This window comes from Mus pahari, chromosome 5 (genome assembly GCF_900095145.1).
Source record: "Mus pahari chromosome 5, PAHARI_EIJ_v1.1, whole genome shotgun sequence".
In the NCBI taxonomy this organism is placed as follows: domain Eukaryota; kingdom Metazoa; phylum Chordata; class Mammalia; order Rodentia; family Muridae; genus Mus; species Mus pahari.
The window spans coordinates 114,574,085-114,594,696 of NC_034594.1; the positions used below are offsets into that span (position 1 = coordinate 114,574,085).

The window sequence follows — 20,612 nt, forward strand, 5'->3', positions numbered from 1 at the left end:
ATATATATATATATATATATATATATATATATGTATATATATATTCTTCCAGGAAGCTAGAACTACCAAACACAATTCTTTTCAAATTCCTAGATTTTTTTTTGCACTTATGTTCTGGTAATCTTTTTCTCAGAAAGGAAAACAAGCAAGGTAAGGAAACATTATTGGGTATTGAATAGTTTTCAAACAGCAAAGCACTCTTAGGGAAGAAATGAAAAGGTTTATCAAAATCTCAGTGTGATTAAAGCAAAGGTGAACAATGATACCTAACAGTAGTCAACAACATAAAAGCTCTTTCCCATTGTTACAAGGAAAGAGAGTCTGGAGCCAACAGCAGCATCTGTTTGGAGAGTCATCTCATGGCACATGTAGGGCTGCCCATGAATAGTCCTGAATTTTCTGCTCTTTGATGTGGGTAAATGTATTAGAAACAAATTTCTGCGTGACAATGGTGAGCACAGAACATGACCTCTTCACACTGACAAGTTGATGCTCTTATTTCTACAATGTCACAGTTGAATTTTATTTAACCATGGGGTCTGAAAATATTAAATAATGTCAAAATGATACCATTAATATGATCCCTCAATTTGGATTGTCACAACAAGGACCATAGGGCAGTATTGTGTGGAGCCAGCCAAAACAGGTGTCTGAAAGGGAAATCCATCACTTTGGCACCTGATTCTGGACTGTGGCCTCCTGAACTGTCAAAAGTAAATTCCTCTGATTTATAAACAATACAAGTCTTGAGCACTTTGTATTGACTGCCTAAATACAGACTATATACTTTGCATCATTATTGGAAAATAAATGCCTAGAATACAGTATTGTCTCAAGAGAACATAATTTATTACAGATTGACTTATAACTGTGAAGCTCCCCCTGCCTTATCAAAAGCAGTCATCAGCAGTGTGAATGCTCAGTAGTAATCACTTCTCAAATAATTTTGAACTCCTGTCCAAAATGTGGAGCATGGGAGGTAAACATGAGGTCAGTTAAGAGAAAAGAAAGCAATACTTTTCTATTATGGGAGGGCAGTAAGTAACATTTTAAAAGAAATATATCAATTAATAGTAACTAATACTGTCAAATTTGCAAATAGGGCAACAAGAAGAAAATAATCTGTCTTTGAGCTTTAAAGTAAATGTTGTTTTTTACAATAAGATGAAAAAGGAGCGCCCCCCCCCCCTGTATTTTATAGACATTATAGAAGTGGTATCTTTTTCAAATACCTATGCATGAAGCTTTAAGTGTTTTTTTTTTTTAACTACATAGGATATAGAAGGTACTTTTGCTTTGTAAAAAAAAAAATTCATCCTATGATGAACATTTTGTTTGGAGAAAAAAAATGGAGTTCTTTCCTTTTCAATTAGTTTTCTATAATCCTTAAAAGACCAGTGAAACAAGGGATGAATTTTCAATGGAAAAGCATATATTCTATTATTTGTTCATGTGTTTTAAAATATAACTACCATCCTTAAACTTGGTGGACTTTTTTGTTTCATTAACATCTACAATTCAAAGTTGTAAGAAAAGTCAAATAAGGACTGGTAAAATAGATAGCATACCACATTTGCTGAATGGTTTATTTTAGTGGAAACCAAAACAAATCAAATCAAATCAAAACAAAACAAAAGTAGTAAGTACTCAGTAGATTTTATGCAATACGTTAATTCTTAGGAAGCCAACAGCTATATCAATATCAAATTTAGGGCCCCCAAAACAAGGATAATTAAGGTAGTATTATTTGGATGCTGGTAATCTAATGGATTTAATAGAAACAAAACAATACACACTGGCACGCTCACTTCCCCCAACCCCGCAAACCACAAGAATTCACTAAAGCAACAACATCTCTCCCTCTGAGTTCCTATTTGGGCATTTGAAGACTTATGAGAGTGTCTATACCCTTTGACAGGAAGAACTGTTCTGGAATTTGTTATGCAATATAGGGCTGTTCCTCAGGAACACTTTTGAAAACAGCAGGACATTTTTATCCATCTCTTTTTAAAACTGTTTTTCTCTCTGGAGTTTGGGAGAAAGTACTCCAAACCAGAAAGATTTATTTAAAAAAATTATAAAAATCTTATAAAAGTATGCTTATTATCTAACCATATTAAATATCTAGTTAGAACCAACTATACCTAACCATATTGCTTGGTAATCAATGTAATCTCATGTTATGATATTATATGTTATTTGTTGGGAAAGATTGTGTTGTTACTATGTAAGTCCTATAATACATTCAGTATAGAAGGTGCTTGAAAAATTCTTTCAGCCTGTAGACCTCCCTTAGCATCTGGGGTAAATGTAATCAGGAGAGTAGAAAATACTGCTCTTTGATTCTTCAGCATTTAGTAAACATATTTTTTATGCTTTTTAAAAGAATCATACCTGATTCAATGTTTTTTCAGGACTAGATGGTAAATACGTGGGGGTTTGCTCTGCAAACATTATTTCAGCTGCCTAAGTTCTCTCCAGGTGGTAAATTCATGAAGACATTGAAGCATGCCCCATCATGATTTTCTAATCTCAGTATGATGAATCACTTCATATGTAGGAATCTTTTGTTTGATTTTAACTTAGAGAATAATGAATTTTGTTCACTTTTTAACTGCTCATGTGTAAATCACTGTATTTTCTCTGTGTCTAGTACACAGCCAGTTCCTTAGAAAGGCTTGGAGACTTGGAACGATGATGTATTCTGACCTAAGTTAATATTTTCTATTTGTCTAAGGATGATGGTCTCTATAATTTGATGAGTAAATTTCTACAATTTACTCATCATAAGTTTTTGGAACATATCCACTTTCTTATGGAAGTGCTCTTGTATCCTTTATGTAGTCAGACCATTCCTAAGCCCTCTTTGCATACTCTGATTTGATAGAAAAATCACAAAACTGTGTAGGGTCATAGTTACCTGACTTTGAATGGTAGAGGAAAGTTTTACTTAGTTTCCAGTGACTGAAGTCTTGGGATTTCTAAGGAAGACAAAATTTAGATTAGATTTGGAAAGGCTTCAACTTTTAATTAGTTAATTGATTGACTGATTGAAAACAGATTGTCCTCTTATACAATACACCCTGGCCAAAGTTTCAGCTCCCTCCACTCCTACTAGCACCCCTTCATCTCTCCTCTCTCCCAGGTCCCTTTTTTTCTCCTTCTGAAAATAACAGGCCTCCAAGAGACAACAACCAAACAGGACGAAAGGAATACACTAGGATAAGAAAAAAGCTCTCACACAAAATCTGGTCACAGAAACCCAATAGTAGGAATAGAGTCCTATGAGCAGGCAAAAGAGTCAGAGATCTACCTGCTCCTACTGTTAGGATTTCCACAAAAACACCAAGTTGACCGCCAAAGCCTAAATGCAGAAGACCTAGTGCAAACCCATGTAAGCCCTGTGCTTGTGGCTTCAGCCTCTGTGAGTCTATATGAGTCCTGTTTAGTGGATTCAGTGGGCTATTTTCTCCTGGTGTCCCTGGTCCCCTCTGCTTCTTGGAATCTTTCTTTCCCATCTTCAACTGAATTTCCTGTACTTCAAGGGGAGAGATTGGCTGGAGACCTTCAACTTAGACTCTCTTACCCCATAATGTATCGATATGGATCTCTAAATCTCCCGTCTGTGGGTGGGAAATCCTCTCTGATGGCTCCACATTCACACATTCAATAGGTTGTGTGGATGTTCTCCTCCACAATGTCCCCATAGCCCCAATAAGTTTGCAAAGAGTAGCCGTCTCTCCATGGGTCCTTCTTGGCCAACAATTCAATCTAATGTAACCTAGTCCCATCACGGAAGTTTTTTGTGGCTACAAGAGATGAACACAGATCCCTCATTACTAGGAGTTCTTATAAGGATAATCCTTATTGCATGAGCTAAGATAGAATCTCAAGGCAGTTTTAATTTGCATTTCCTTGACTACTAAAGATGTTGAACATTTCCTTAAGGGTTTATCAACCATTTGAGATTCTTCTATTGAGAACTATATCCTAAAGGTACATTGGATTATTTAATATGTTCATATACTTTCTTGAGTTATTCTATATTTTGGATATTAATGCTCTATCAAATGCAAAATTGGTAAAAAAAAAAAATCTTTTCCCATACTATAGACTGTCATTTTAAACTAATGACTGTGTTCTTTGCCTTATAGAAGTCTTTTCAGTTTCATGAGATCTCATTTGTAAATTATTGATTGTAGTGTCTATAACTATCCTGTGGGGCATTGTTCTGGTTGCTTTTGGTGGCAGGTCAACAGAGTCATGATGATTTCCAGGCAGCAGACTCTGGAGACACTGATTTAGTTCAATGAACAAGTTCACTGGCATATATATGCATATATCATCCAATCAGCTAAGTACACATTGTGCTATCATCCAGTGAGCCTGGTGGTGAACAGCCTGTGTCATTTGAGGGTGTATGTGAGAAATACCATGTCTTGGAAGCATGTCTTGGACAAAAAGCAGGAAGCATGCAATGCCCTGGCCTAAGTGCAATTTTGTGGATCTCTGGTGTATAGGATGCCATTGTGTGTCACGAAGTATACTAGTATGGTCAAGCAGCCACGGGAGTCATTTGTGCTTCTCCCATTCTTTGTCTCTTAAAGACACCATCTAGAGGATTTATCTCCTAGTACAAGTGACGATATTGAAAGCAATTTTAAATCCTGAAATGCTCCTCAGTGATTAATAGAAAACATGACCCATCAAGTTCTATATGCCCAATTCATGTAGATATAATTTTTTACCTGTTCACATCTGACTCTATTTTTTTGTTAGATAGTATCCACCAGTCTAGCCTTAGGCACACTTTAAAGCCCTTCTTACCAACTGGTAGGCCATCTGGGTCAGGACAGGTAACCTTCCAAAGGCACGAAGTGTACCTCAGTGGAGGTCTTCTGATTGTTACCTCACTTGTTCCATTCTGTTCATTTGTCACTGGTGTGCTGAGTCACCTTCACATTTCTCCTAGTTTTATGTTCTTAGACTCTGAATAGTATACCTCTCAGCCTGTGCTCCTTTATTTTTATTTTTTAAATATTCCCCTTTATATTTTAGATAGTAATAATATCTAGCATGTGTCTCTGGGGACACTTGGCTCTTCTTATTTCCTTCTCAGCAATATAACAAATACTGAGTTAAATTATAATCCATGTTTAATTGTGTCCTCTCCCTAGTAACAGTACATAATGTATTTGCAAATGAGTGCTTACAAAGCAATCAAGTTAAAATTGCACCACCATGGTAAGCTTCTTTCCATTTTGAGTAGTGTGCTTATAAGGTGAAAGTCAGAAGCTAAACAAGTCAGAATGCCCTGGGTATATGAATCTGATCAATTCTGATGGGAAGAGGAATGGGACAGATGGCTCTTCATAGCTATCAGAAGGAAGCATCCATTAGAACACCGTGGTTTATGACCTGTGACATTAGAATGAATGCCCAATGTATTTTCAGGTTTTAAGCTCTGTAGTATGTGTAAGTACATACACACACACACAACACACTTTATTATTGGAGCTCTAGTAAAGTAATACTGAATTCAGGACTGAGAGAATAAAACTTTTAAAGAAGATAAAAGCAAATGGAAGTAGTTGAAATGAAGTGAAGAGCAGAGCTGAGACTCTATGTAGATAGAAAGAATGTCGGATGCCTACTACTTCTAAGGAGATGAGGTCAGACAGACAAGAAGACAGATAGAGGCTTTTGTTGTTGGAGACTGAGAACATATGTCAGTAAGGATACCTTACGAGAAACAATAAATGTCACAGTTACTCCAGCTGAAGCCACGAACGTCGCACACAGCAGGTGAGGATATTTGTGTTCTTATGTAAGAAGCTGACAGCATTGAACACTAGTATTTAACTGGGGTTTTCTTGATGTGTAAGGTGGAAGAGGACAGTGGTACGCTGAAGCAGATTTAGTGTACAAAGCACAGCAGACATGTGGCATGCCTGGTTTTCACTTTAAAATACTGACTGTGAAAGGTTAGGCTGTTCTAATGGTACATGTCAGATGACTCTATTTACAGGCTCAAGAAGGGTTATTTAAATGAAAGAAAATCACTGTTCAGATCTGTGGAGACATCCAAACAGAGCTGATTTGTGAGTAAATATTAAAAATAGGTACGATACAATCTATCAATTCATTGAATGATTGTTTTTAAATAGATTAGAAGAGTTTGAAGTTATGAAATTTAAAGAATACAGTGTCATGTTTTTGACACTGAATTGTCTAGAGAGAAGAAAGTTTGGGTAAAAAAAATTATGTTTTCAATTTCAAAATAATCCTCTATGAATATTAAGCAGATATTTAGATAAGAGATTTTTGTTTCACATGAGCTATATAGTTCTAAACATACACACACATGTGATAATAAATACAGGAAGTAATTTAAAGCATAATGATTATAAAGGAAAGGACTGACTATTAAAGGAAAGGCATCTTTTTACCACCCCAAATGTAGTCCTGTAATTAGGAATTATAAATGGGGTCAGAAATAACAAACACTATTTACGAAGAAAACAAAAGACAGCGAGCGATTCATGAAGGTATGAGATATGCAAACTAAGCGAACAATAAGCTTCAAAATGAAGAGGACATTTGTGAAGTTTGTTTTGAGTGGAGATTATGGATTTGGGAAGGTGGATGTCTTTGGTTATCACTTTTTTTTTTTTGAAATGGTTTAAGGTTTATAATTATACCTCCACTCTAATTTAAGCTATAGTAAGTAAAGCTTCACTGGAATCCATGTGTAATTTCAAACTACAGCTATTAACAGTCTACTGATATTCTCTAGTGGGGACAAGCATAAATCACAAAAGAACAAAAGAGAGCAGAATTCTCACCTTATGCCAGTCCACTTTCAGTGATCGACAAATAGTTAACAGTAGTCTAATAAACAAAATTGATGACCTCATACATTACAACTATTATGAATAAAGACTGGGCCGGGCACGGTGGTGTACGCCTTTAATCCCAGCACTTGGGAGGCAGAGGCAGGCAGATTTCTGAGTTCGAGGTCAGCCTGGTCTACAAAGCGAGTTCCATGACAGCCAGGGCTATACAGAGAAACCCTGTCTCAAAAAACAAACAAACAAACAAACAAATAAATAAATAAATAAAATAAAACTGAACAACACCTTACAGCGATGAGGAGAGAGTAAATGCTGACGTAAAAAAAAATATATGCTTCAGAACTTTTCATAGATCATTTCTTGGCTAATTTTCAAATGGAATTCATAACGTTGAGAACTTTGGTCTAAGGTTAGACATTGTTATTATATTACATGTATATCAAACTCCAGAATCTTTTTTTTTTTAATTTTATAGGTAAAATACCTGTGAAGAATTAAAAATACCACAGCCTGGAATTTTATAGTTAACAGTTTACAGAGGTCTGAAATATATTTACAAGTAAGTAGGGAACTGCTGCTCTCTGCCATATGGGAGCAGAGAGTTCTGGAATAACATTCCCACACAAATGTTTAAAATTCTGAACAAGATATACAAAACAATTATTTTCAGACTGAAAAACATGAACACAGTGGGAATGTGATCTATAAGAATTGAGAAATAGTCGTTCAGCCCCCACCAAACTTGGCTTTGCTCAGAAGTGTGTACATATGTACACACACACACGCACACACACACACACACACGCACACACACACACACACACAGATTAGATGTCAGTATAGATAACAGATATAAATAAAGTCTTACTGAAAAGTGATGATCCCAGTAGACCATGGCAGTTTCAGTGAACTGAGAAGATAGAAGACAAAGCTCTCACTCATGGGAACCCAGTGAAAAGGAAGCAATTTGTAGTACTGTGCTCCACAAGAAAAACAAAACCTCTGCCCCTCATAACTGCACTGGCATCCTTAAGCTTTTTAGCCTGTAAATATATTCATATATAAATAATGGGAGTACACGAAACTAAGTGAAATAAATAATTGGAAAAAGAAAACAGTATTGCACAAAAGAAGAACCAAATCCTGCACACACGTAGAAAAAAATAGAATTACAGGGCTATAAATGGTTCTCGTTGAGTGCCACAAGTATTATTTTATTGAACTCCAGGGAGGCCACTTCAGAAATATGGAAGCAAACCAATTTCAGATTAAAAGTTCTCTAAAATAATGTCAACAAATTTGTACATGGATTTGCATGATATAATACTGCCAAATCAAAACCACAATTTTTTTTTAAAGGATAATAAAATTCTAGGCACTAAAAACAGGACAATAGCCTGTAAGAAAGGACTAGGTCCACAAGGCCCAACCCATGTTTATTAACTTGGAACAATGATTGACTCATGTAACAAGCCATAGCAGTGACAGAGATGTTGCGATTAGTAAACTTCTAAATCAATTTGTGAATTTGCTGCAAGCTAATGAGTGAAAACAGGTGCTCACTGGAGCAAGACATAGAAACCAATACTTTAAAAAAAAAATTAGGCTCTAGAGATTAAAGCCAAAGATACTGACAAGGAAATGTTATCAGATAGGCTACAGGGCATTTGAGGCCTGTACACCTCAGCACCTGCATAATTCCAGGTCGCACAGCTTGGCTAATGATAAGTGGGAAAAGAACAAAAGGGAGCAGAATTATTTCAAGCATGGAAATTGTGATGATTATATGGTTGAAAAACACAGACTGTGACACACCAGTTGGGAATCAATAAAATTCAAAGCAGTTTTCTTCAAAATATGGATGAAATATAGGTCAAGTTTCAGATATATCTATGAAGAGAGAATGTAGAGAGGGGGAAAGAGGAAATTCAGACAAGCAATAGTGGATGTACTGGGCAAGGGAGTTGACTCAATGAGTAGGTGCAGAAGCCCTGAGTTTGAGCGGCACCGCCCACTTAAAAGCCAGCTGTGGTGGTGCACACCTAAGCCCAATACTCCTAACTGAAAATTTAAGATAGGCCAAGAATAAAGGAACCAGATTTCATGGACTTAAATACTGATTTAATAGCAGTTTGAAGGAGGGCAACGTCTCTTCTGTTCGAGGTATTTCCCTCATCTTTATCCATCTCCCCCCACCCCCATCCAGGATACCCCGACACCCCCTCCGCCCCCATCCAGGATACCCTGAACTCATTACTGTCCCTGTGCTTCCACCCTTTCAGAATGTCATGTACTTGGGATCCTGTATTTCACAGCCTTTTCAGATTGGTCCTGATTTTTCTCTCTCATGAATTTTATTTGAGATTCTTCATATTTTCTGGCTTAATCGCCATTTATTTTTTCCACTATGAAATAATCCAAATGTAGCACAATTTATTTTATTTATTCACTTAAGGAAAGTACTTAATTATTTCAGTTGGATTATTTTTGTTGATTTTTTTAATAAATAAAGTTTCTATAAGCATTTATATATTGACTTTGAGTGGACATATGCTTACTATTTCTAGACAAATGTATGGATAATCTTGCAAGATTCTTTAAAACTATATTCCCAATCATTTCCTAGCAACAGTGAGAGGCAATTCCTGTTGTTTCCCATCCTTGCTGGTGTCTGCCCTTTCCGGTATTATGGAGTTGAGTTTATGTATGTATGTATGTATGTATGTATGTATGTATGTATGTATGTTTTTCTAGACAGGTTTCTCTGTATAGCCCTGGCTGTCCTGGAACTCATTCTGTAGACCAGACTAGCCTCGAACTCAGAAATCCACCTGCTCCTGCCTCCTAAGTGCTGGGATTAAAGGTGAGTGCCACCATTCCCTGGCTGGAGTTTAGTTTAATAAATTTAGTTTATAGTACCCTCAAAGAGTTTGTTTTTTTCTGCTTATTTGTGACCTGTATTTCTTTAGGGTAGTGTAAGTTCAGTGAACATATTTAAATGACATAGTTTGTCTTCTGACGACTTTCCAGTTATTTATATTTTATTTATAACTGTATTTATTTATTTTTTTATAACTTTAAAATTCAAAACACATCATTTCTTAAAAATCCCCAGGTTAATTTAAAATCTTTTATATATTTATTTTTTATGTTCATATTTTCAATTGCATGTGCATGTTTATTTATGTGTGATATGTATTTGAGTGTGAGTATGTGCATTTGGATGCTGGTGCCCAAGCAAGGAAAGATGTCTTCTGGAGGTGAACTTATTGGCTGTGAGACTCACGATGTAAGTGAGTGTTGGAAACTAAATTCTAGTCCCCTGAAAGAACTGCAAGTATTCTTAAGGACTGTGTCATTTCTTTGTCCCCAATTCATTGCCTTATAGTGTCTTTGCTACCCTTGTTAGATTTAGGTCCCAGTAAGTTCTACCATTTTCATATCCTCTGATTTTTGTTTCTCTTTTCAATTTTTTTCATATACTTGATTTTTCATAAAGATGTTTGATTTCAGATAACATTGCCTGCAAGGTGTGTCTTTAGGATATTCAGTGCTTTCTCTCATGAATAAAATCTAAATCCTTACATTTTTACATTTAATTATTTGCTAATAGTATATTAGATATTAAATGTGAAACTTCACTCATTCTTTCCTTGATCTCTTCTATGCCACACTTGTACATTTTGATAGTATTCACATAAATTAGAAATCCTACAAACCAGTCCATAAATTTTCCTTTATGGCCATGAATGAATTTAAAGAAAATTATGGGGAAATGTTCTATGCTGTTATTTAGTGCATAAGGGCATAGCCATTTCTGACATCATTTTTATGTTTTCCAAAACTCTAACTTCGTACTGGTGTGATTTCTATACATTGTAAAGAGTTTCTACATGCTCCCTTTTGTAGTTTCATGTTCGTTGCTATACTTGTCCTTACTTTTTTATGTTATCAAAATTCCATTCTTTCACATTCCCCTTGGAATAATTTTTCATTAAATATAATCCTTGCTTCACAGTGATTTGTGCTGCTGCTTCTTTCTGAACTCCAAGGCTTTTCCCATTAGTCTAATTGTTTGACCTATGATGACTTTCTTTGCCATGAGAATGTTCAAAACTTACTAATCTCAAGAAAACACAATTATTCCTAAAACTGAGCCATTCACAATTGTTTTTTTTTTTAACTCCTTTGCCTTCCTCTCTTTTTCCATCCCATCATCAGTCATCAAACCCAGACACTATTGCACATGCCAGCAAGATTTTGTATTCTTCTTTGGAATCCAATCATCTATATCTATTTTCAACTATATATCCATATCATTCATATGTATACAGCTATGATATTTTACACTGTTTTTTCAGTATCTAGACTGCCTTCCCTTTCTTTTCCTCAGAACTGGGGAAAGATGAGAATTCTTGTGTAGCAGATCTTACATTTTTATTTTCATAGAAAATTAACTTAGTATAACTGGAGTCCAACTTGTTTACCCTTGTTTCTAGAAACAACTTCAACATTATTTTAAATTTTGGTTTTTTTGTTTTGTTTTGTTTTGTTTTATTTTGTTTTGTTGCCTTCTTCAGATGGTCCATTGGTCAGCCAATTACTTGTGAATTTATGTATAGACTTTATACATAATGAATTCTTTCCTCTTCCTCTTTCTTTCAATAGACTGTAGTGTCATCAATGATCTGGGCTCCTTCCTAAGTGTTTCTGGTAGGTTTACTAAAGAATTATGTCAGCTGATGCTGTAGAGATAGCCTATCAGAGTTGGCCTCAAGACAGAACATCGGAACAAAGCAGGCCATGGAATGCTGCTTGCTTCTTCCAAGTTTTAAATCCTCTCCAAAATTCTTCTCTTTTCATTCATTTACAAAACAATCCATTCATGCTCACTTTATGTATATTAAACCAGGGTTTGTGTTATCATCAACATGAAGAATAACTCTTGAGGAATTTGCTCTTCTACAATGGTAGATCCTTTAGCACCTCATATTCCTTCTTTTAATAGCCACAAAGTATATTCATTACTTAGATGATGATGGCAAGCAAATTATTAACTCCATTGCTAAGAATGCCAATGTTGTTTATGTTTTATTCAAATCTTATTATTTCTACTATTGAGATATTTCAAAGAATATGCAAAATAGTTTGTATTTGTTCCAAATTTACTGTCAGCTAATAAAAGATCTTAGAATATGCTATGTGGCTCCTTCACAGCAATGCTGTATGATGGAAATGTGTGTATTTAATAGAAGACAAATCAGACCTATTCAAATCCAATTAGATATTGAGGGACAGATCGGTTAAATGTTCTATAATAGTTCATTGACTACCTCTTCTAAACAACATTAAACAAAATTAATTTAAAAATATAGCTTAGTATTTTTGCTCATTTTTTAAGAAAAAAATGTGCTTCTAATTAAAGAAATAACAAGAACCATATACTCAATTATTTATAATGTTGCAACATCAGATTTAAAATCATATTATATTACATAGTAGATATTCATTTGAGAGATATTAGTCATGTCTGTTGTGTCCTCATGATGTTAATATGTCATCATGAATGTACATTCAGATCTACGGTTTATCAATTTTCATGTAACTTGAAGTCACTGTCTTGTTCCATCTGGTACAGCAGAGAAAAATAAAATGTGTAGTTGATAAGAAATGAATTAAGAATGTCAGGACATGATGCAGGTAGATCTAGCTTCTGATAAAATGTGTCCTCTTGGTTCTTAGCATTGAGGTCTTGCTAAAGATGGTGTGGGAATCCTGTAGGTGTTCTTGTGTTAGAGCACTGATCGTTTTTCCTTTTAAGAATATCATCATTGGGAGGGAACCTAAAAGACCCCATGTCCTGATTACCTCAGAATTGAGATATCATAATAGATCTCTGGGTAGCGGGTTATAACAAATTTAAAAATACGTAACAGTTACCAATTATTAACAACGGGATGTTCTATATTTCCATATTCAACCCATTACATCTGAGTGTATCAAGCATTGATGGGAGAGATGTTGTCTTCATCTTCTTCTTTGACCTAGAGATATTGTAGAGTAGAATTATCCAATTTTCTATTGACTAATAATGGCAGCTACTAGTCCTATGTGGGTATCAAAACTTGGTAGGTGGCTAGTGTATCTGAAGAAATAGATTCTTTAATTTTAGTTACATTAGCCTAAACATCAATATAAATCGATTGACAATTCATTACATGGCAGTGCTAACCCACAATGTCCATTTCTAGAGCACAGCTGGTAAAGATATTTTCTATTAATCTGCTCTATGATGTTCAGTTCATTTAATAATTATTTATACAACTGCTGACATTGAACATTTATTTTCAATTTGATTCTTTTAGCATCCTAACTTTCCCAGTACATTTTATTCCATATGATGGTTTTCATCACTGTACATACACACATATACATTGATGAACATAAGAACAGAATTAAATGGTTTAATCTTTACTACTATGTGAATAACCTAATATGTTCTCTGCATGAATGGTCCTCATAGTTGCCTTTCCTCCCAATATTTTAAATTAATTAATACTAGGAATCCCTATCTTTCTTGTGTGAGGGTTGTCGTTCTGAGTAATAATGTACTTGTTCTTTTATAATTCTTTCTGATTATGCTTACTTTTGTCAAGCTATTCCTCTCTCATTTTCTCATATCCTAACTCTTAGTAAATGTCACTGGTTGGATTTAGAATTAGATCCTTTACATAAATAGTATGGATTAAAAAGAAAACCTTGCCTGAGAATGATGGTAAAGGACTAATCAAGGTACTTCAGACATAGAAGCAGGGGTATCAGAAGTTCCTGGCCACACCCACCAGCATAACAACCTGAATAACGCCTGGAATAATAAAGACACTTTCTCAAAACATCAAGAGAAAATGTGGGAGGGGGACCTGAATTGTTTTATGTTCAAATCGTAACTATAAATGCTACCATTTGATAAGTTAATTGCCTTATTATTATTTTAATTTATATTGTTAAATTTAATCTCAGAATATTTTGAATCTTATCATTTCAGGATCACCAAACAATTTTGAGAGCATGGGCTGTGAAAGATTTTGCCCCAAATTGTCCTCTGTATGTTCAAATATTAAAACCAGAAAACAAATTCCACATCAAATTTGCAGGTAAGTTTTAGTCTTCAATGACAGCCTTTGAATTTCTCTAATAATTTTCAGTTTTGTTTTGTTTGTTTTGTTTTACATTTGTGAAGTTAGTGGCACTTCACTTATTCATGGTTCTGTATAACAGACAGAATTCTCTTTTAACCATCTTTTTAAAATACAAAAATCCTATATGCAGGAATTTAATATTTGAGTTGAATCTTTACTTTTGATATATAACTTGCTGATGTTAGCATCTGAATTCACCATATGTTTTTGTAAGAATATTTGAATTTTCAAATGATGCTGTGATTAAATTTTGAAATGTTCTGTCTTTAAGTTTGCACATAGTCAGTTCTCTCCCACATATTATTATTTCAAGCACAAATTAGCTCAACTTACAATATATTGCAGTACAGTATAGTTAATTTGTGTTATAGACCTTTACATAATTCAAAAAAGAGAAGATCTTCTGCTTTATATTTTTTGAGACACAGTGTTTTAAAATAAAACATTACAAGGGTCAGGGAGAACATGCTTTGCACTATTAGAAAATTGAACAACAAAATTTTAATTATTTTCCTAAATACTTTTGTGGGAGAAAGGAACAGCTTTGTACCTGACTCATATACATTTCTCCCATGCAGAACAGACATTGTGTTTGTATTTATCTCAACAATCAAAGCTTAGAAGATTATTAAATTCTAAGTTCTTTTAGCAATATTCCACAGGCTATTTGGTCCATGTATCTTTAAATGCTAATTGATTGGTTTATTGTACCAAAAAAAAAAAAAACATTATAAATGAACTTTAAATACTGAGAAATTAATGAGGTTGGTGATACAGTTTTTTTTCTCCTATCACAAGTGATGTCTGGTTGTAACAAAATGTTTATAGGACAAAGCAAAAATACTGACTCTTTACTCCATGTGTATATTATTGCACTTTGGAATATTTTTCTTTAAAAAGTACTCATTGTAGAAGTTCTTATTGTTGTGGTCTGAGGTGCTGGTGCTAGAACCCAAAAAGCTGAAAAAGATGTGGGAGTCATTCTATTGCACATGCCTTTGGGAGTGAAATGGAAAAGTATATGTGAAGTGCCTCATGAAGTATTTTTCCAAAAGCCTGTTTTAAGTAAATATTTGTGTTTTAAATTACTGTTTATAAAGTGTCAAAGGGCATATTTGGGCAGCATTAATGACATGAGCAAAAGTCAAAGTGTTAAAGTAAAATATTAAATTTGAATGTTAACATTTAGGAATCTAAAAGTTAAGGTATGCAAATTATTATTCTGATTCATGATTTCCCTTCCTCTTGAAAAGCTGCCTATGTTCAACTGGATAGGGCCAGAGGCGATGGTTAAAATAAATCTGGCTAACTTTCAGCTGTCCACTGATTCTACATCGATTGTATCTAAGTCTTAAGGCAACTGCACCATGTGGTATGGTACATCAACCCATCATTTGAGTATGAGATTACTCACTCAGAAAATATATCCACTCTTCTCCCCTTTCTTTATCCAGCCAAGAATCATATTCTTCCCATAGATCAATCATCTGCTGGAATAGTGTTTATAAGTAAGGTGTTACAGAAACTATTGTGGTATGTTTTATTCTTCCAAATATTTCATTTGACATTATTTTAGTAAACTTACCAAAATGAGTACATTATTTAAATAACTCACCCCCAATAGTTCATCTCAATATTTCATATTTTGACACATGTTGAAATTTTGCTTAATAGTGCTCTAAGTTCTTTTATCGCTGAGATTACAACATATCAGATGGGAGTCTTTTTATAGTATAAAAGATGAAAGCATTGTAGTTTCATTAAAATGTCATAAAGATATTAAGGCTGATGTATGAAGCTCTCAGATCAATATAATTCATTTTCTATCTCAGCAAGAGTTTGAGAAGTAACAGACTTTTCATAATAAAAGGCAGTGGATAAAGCTGTCAGCTTGTTTAATAGATCACTAAAATGATGGTCCCCAAGGAGCCTACTCTACCATATGTATCTTACTGGAATGTGGTCTTGCAGCCTCTGGGCTGCATCTGAAGAAGCTCTGTTTAGTTTCCTAAAAGAACAAATACCAAGAAGAAAAGTAAGACTCGTCTACCAGCCTGCAGAGCTCTCTCTTATGTACCAGCCAACTCAAGGCATGTGGATATGTAGAATTTTGAGGAGTAAAGCATATGTTATTAGGGACTGATATCAATCTTTAACTATAGAAAATTAGTAGCAACTGTGATCAAATAATAATTGATAAAAATCACATTTCCTTGATTTTTTTGTATGAGAGTTTTTTATTAGATATTTTCTTTATTTACATTTCTTTTTTATTCATTTTTTATTAGATATTTTCTTTATTTACATTTCAAATGCTATTCCGAAAGTTCCCTACCCCCCCTCCCCCCGCCCCTGCATGGTTTTTACTGTGTTCTTACAGTGCTTAAGTGCTACTTTGACTCTCATGGATATTCAAACGATGCATTTTTATTTTTAGCTCTTTAAATGACGTCCTCAAATAACCCTAAAATAAAAAAAAAAATCTTCCAATGATTATACATTATGCATTTTAAAAATTAAAGCATATTAATAAAAGTGGCTGGGCTAAAAAATTTTAAATTTCTGCTTACAATTACATAAATATTACACAGTGAAAATACTACAGCAGGTTATCCCTTATCGTGGAGATTTATGTATGTTTATTCTGTCAAATATGTAACAGCAAGCATTCAATAAATGGATGTTAGTATTTGAACATACTGAAGTACAATTGAAATAATAACTTCTGTTTTGATTATATCCCAATGTGAAAGACTGCAAATGCATTTTGTGAGTAATAGAAAAGATAGGTTTGTTTTTCATATCACCATAAAAATGAAGAAAAAGTTGTATACCTAAAATGAGGCAGAAAGAATGAAATGTTCAGTAAAATAATAGTTTTATATTCTGTATATACATTACAAAAACTCAACTAAAAAAATGTGTGATTCATAAGTAATGTAATTATGTTTTGAAGATAAACTTCCAAAAAGACATAGGTCACTCATTTACAAACAAGCTTCCCTTTCAATAGTTTGTACTCTTTTTAACTTATTTTTTAAAAAAATTTTATTACATATTTTCTTTATTTACATTTCAAATGTTATCCCTTTTCCTAGTTTCCCCTCTGAAAATCCCCTATCCCCTTCCTCCTCCCCCTACTCACCAACCCACCCACTCCCATTCCTGGTCCTGGCATTCCCCTATCTTGGGGCATAGAGCCTTCACAGGACCAAGGGCCTCTTCTCCAATTGATGACCAACTAGGCCATCTGTTGCAATAAACCTCCCCAGCCCAAATATGCCCTGGCAGTGAAAACACAACACAATTAATATGATTAGGTGCTGTGTGTCAAGACTGGGCAGATCTACTGCTACACTACCATCTTCCACAGCTTATGAGACCCCTTAGAACTTGCAGTTTCTCCAGGCCATGTACTTCTGCTCCGCTTTTCTCCTTCTTCCTCCTCCTCTTCTACATCCTCTCCCTCTTCCATTTTCTTCTTCTCTTTCCCCTACCTTCTGCTCAACCTTCCCTTTTATCTGCCCAATCATCAGCTCTCTTTATTTTACAAATTAAGGTGGGAGGCAAGTTTACTGCAAAAAAAAAAAATCACCTGAATACTGACTCATTCCTTGTTCCCAACCACTCACAGGAGAACAGAATTAACATCAAATATAATTAGCCCCAGGGCTATCTGCAACAGCCATCCTCTGCTACATATACAGCTTAAAGCCATGAGTCCTACCATGTGTTTTCTTTGATTGGTGGTATAGTTCCAAGGAGCTCTGGCGGTACTAATAGTTTGTACTCTTAATGAAGAATTTGTTAAATAAAGCAGAAAATATGTAACTATTGACTGGGTACCATACAGTATTCTCATTGTTTCAGCTGCACAGCCTCAGATCCCCATTCCTCTAAGCTTATTTCATAATTAATAAAAATGATAGTAAAGAAAAGGTACTCCAAAACTGAGTTGTTACTATTTTAAAACACACAAGAAAATCAGCTACCAGTAAATGGAAAGTGTAAGAGTAGCAGCTCTTAATCATAGCTTAATACCTGCTTCTCATGTTAACTAATTTTATTACATTAACATTCAGAATAGACTAAAATAAATATGTAATATGAATATATATTACTTTATTGTAGAGAATGCCCTAGTAACTCACAGGTTTAAAAGACAGAAAAGGATTAAGAAAGGTATGAAAAAGTAGCCTCAGTCTAAATAAGTTTTCTTCAGAATACTGTAGAGAGAAAAAAAATTAATGATCACATGGTCAGTAGGACTTGAAAATTAGGAAGAAAGGGAGTTGTCCACTAAGGAATGTTTTCTCTTTGGAATCCTTAAGGATTGCTGTAGATCAAGAGAAATAAAGGCATCACGTGCCAGAAGACACGGTTTAAATACCACTGTCTAAAAAAAATCAGATCATTTATCTGTCTATAGGGAGAATTCTAAAACAAATTTCTTTCATATGATGTGTGTGTGTGTGTGTGTGTGTGTGTGTCAGAGAGAGAACGAGAGAGAGAGAGAGAGAGAGAGAGAGAGAGAGAGAGAGAGAGAGAGAGAGAGTTAGAATATGTCATTAATGTACAAGAGTTCTACTTTTACCATTCTCTGTCAGTAGCCATTAAGAGCATGGGTGCTATATCTCAAACTGTGTAACCATTATTACCTATTAAATTGTTAACAGACATTTCAAAATGTAGATTTTCAAAAACCACTATAATTTCTTTACCTAAAATCCACTCACCAGCCCTTCTCAGTTGCATCTACAGAGAATATACAAAAGAACCCACTATTTTTCCTTTCATCAATTACATCTAGAGGATCCTTAGATAGGCTCCCTTTTTATTTAGGGCTTCTGCTTGTCATGACAGCACCAAAACATTCACCTTTCCTGTTTCCTTCATATTGCGAAGCATATCCTCTGCTGCCATCCATCTTGATGCATGCACCCAACAGTAATCACCATTGTGTATGTATTTCCACATCTCCAATGTCACACTGAGTTGACCAGTTTCTTTGTTATATGGAAGAAACACTAACTTTCTTTTGTAGTCAATTTTTGAAAATTTTTTTTATTTTGGATTCTTTTCTTTAATTTTATTGAACATTTTCATTATTTACATTTCAAATATTATCCCCTTTCCTGGTTTTCTTTCTGGAAACACCCTATCCTGTCTCCCCTCCCCCTGATTTTATGAGGATGCCCCCTCAATCACTCACCCATTCCTGCCTCACTGCCCTGGCATTCTCCTACACTGGGATTTTGAGCCTTCACAGGACCAAGGACCTCTCCTCCCAGTGATGCCTGACAAAGCCATCTGCTACATAGGCAGCTAGAGCCCTGTATAGCCCTGGCTGTCCTGGAACTCACTTTGTAGACCAGGCTGCTCTGGAACTCAAAAATCCTCTGGCCTCTGTCTCCTGAGTGCTGGGATTCAAGGCATGTGCCACCACGCCCGGCTTAAGTTTCTACTTCTTTAAAACCCAAAAGAGCAGACAAAGAAAATACATTGGCGGATGGTACTTGCAATTCAGAGTAATGCTTACAAAAAAATAATTTATTAATTAAATTATGAATTTTCTATAAATTTTACTTTCCATGTATTAAGATGTTTTACATATAGCATAACCTGATAGTAGTTAATGAATGAAAATCATGCCCATATTTCAATGTGTTTACTGAATGAAATACTTTCTACTTCACAATTATATCAAGTCTTGAGTATGAATCATCTCCTAGAGGTGTAGGCGTTAGTTCTCCAGTAATTACAATGCATAATTACAATACAATTTCAATGTGAACAAGAGTAAATATATATTTAACAGTATTATTGGCAGTATTATAAACCATGAGTTTTATGAGAGAGTATGACTACAATTCCAAAAACATTATTGTAAATACTTGTATTCAGCTCTTATGTCTTTGAGAAATAGTTTACTTTAAAAAAAAAACATGAAAATTGTATCTCATCTTTGACATTATGTTCATTTTTTTTCTTTTTTGTAAAACATTAGATTTTTCAGTGCCTCATGCTTGCCTACCCAAAAAAGAGTGTGTGGAATATTCCCAAGCAGTATAAATATTGGAAATTATCTTAGCTGTTTCTAAATAGCATATGGCTATGCAGGCTTGACTTTCTCCAAATGGTAAAGTGTGATATTTTCAAGCAGAGTGATTTCTTCATTTCCCATATCACACCCACGTAGACATCATCTTAAACTTTGCTTCTGCAACCTGCTAAAGAAGACAACTTCTTATATTTATGTACTTTCAAAATATAGGACCTCTGAACTTCAATGTTCTTGATGGTTCTAAATATGATCCAAACTATTGTACATAAGACCAAGTTTGGTACTATTTAGAGAACCTTTGATGTTTTGGAAAATTCAATTTACACTTTAAAAGTTACTAAGTAATTAAAGGTTTTATTCAGTCAATCTATATTCAATGGTAGTCTACATTTTATTCATTTATTTAATCTTTCTTTCTTTTTTTTTTTTTTTTTTTTTTTTTTTTTTTTTTTTTTTTTTTATGTGGATAAGATATGAGCTCTTAACTAATGTTTC

At 34.5% G+C, this 20,612-nt stretch overlaps 1 protein-coding gene across 5 annotated transcripts in view; it reads left to right on the plus strand.

The window, feature by feature from the left end:
* The window catches only part of Kcnt2 (potassium sodium-activated channel subfamily T member 2), a 349,821-nt gene that overhangs the window by 181,542 nt on the left and 147,667 nt on the right, over positions 1 to 20,612 (plus strand). For all 5 annotated transcript variants that reach the window (XM_029539117.1, XM_029539120.1, XM_029539119.1 and 2 more), the window contains exon 13: positions 13,900 to 14,008. In XM_029539117.1, coding sequence (XP_029394977.1) covers positions 13,900 to 14,008 — 109 coding nt within the window. The remainder of the gene's footprint in view (positions 1 to 13,899; positions 14,009 to 20,612) is intronic.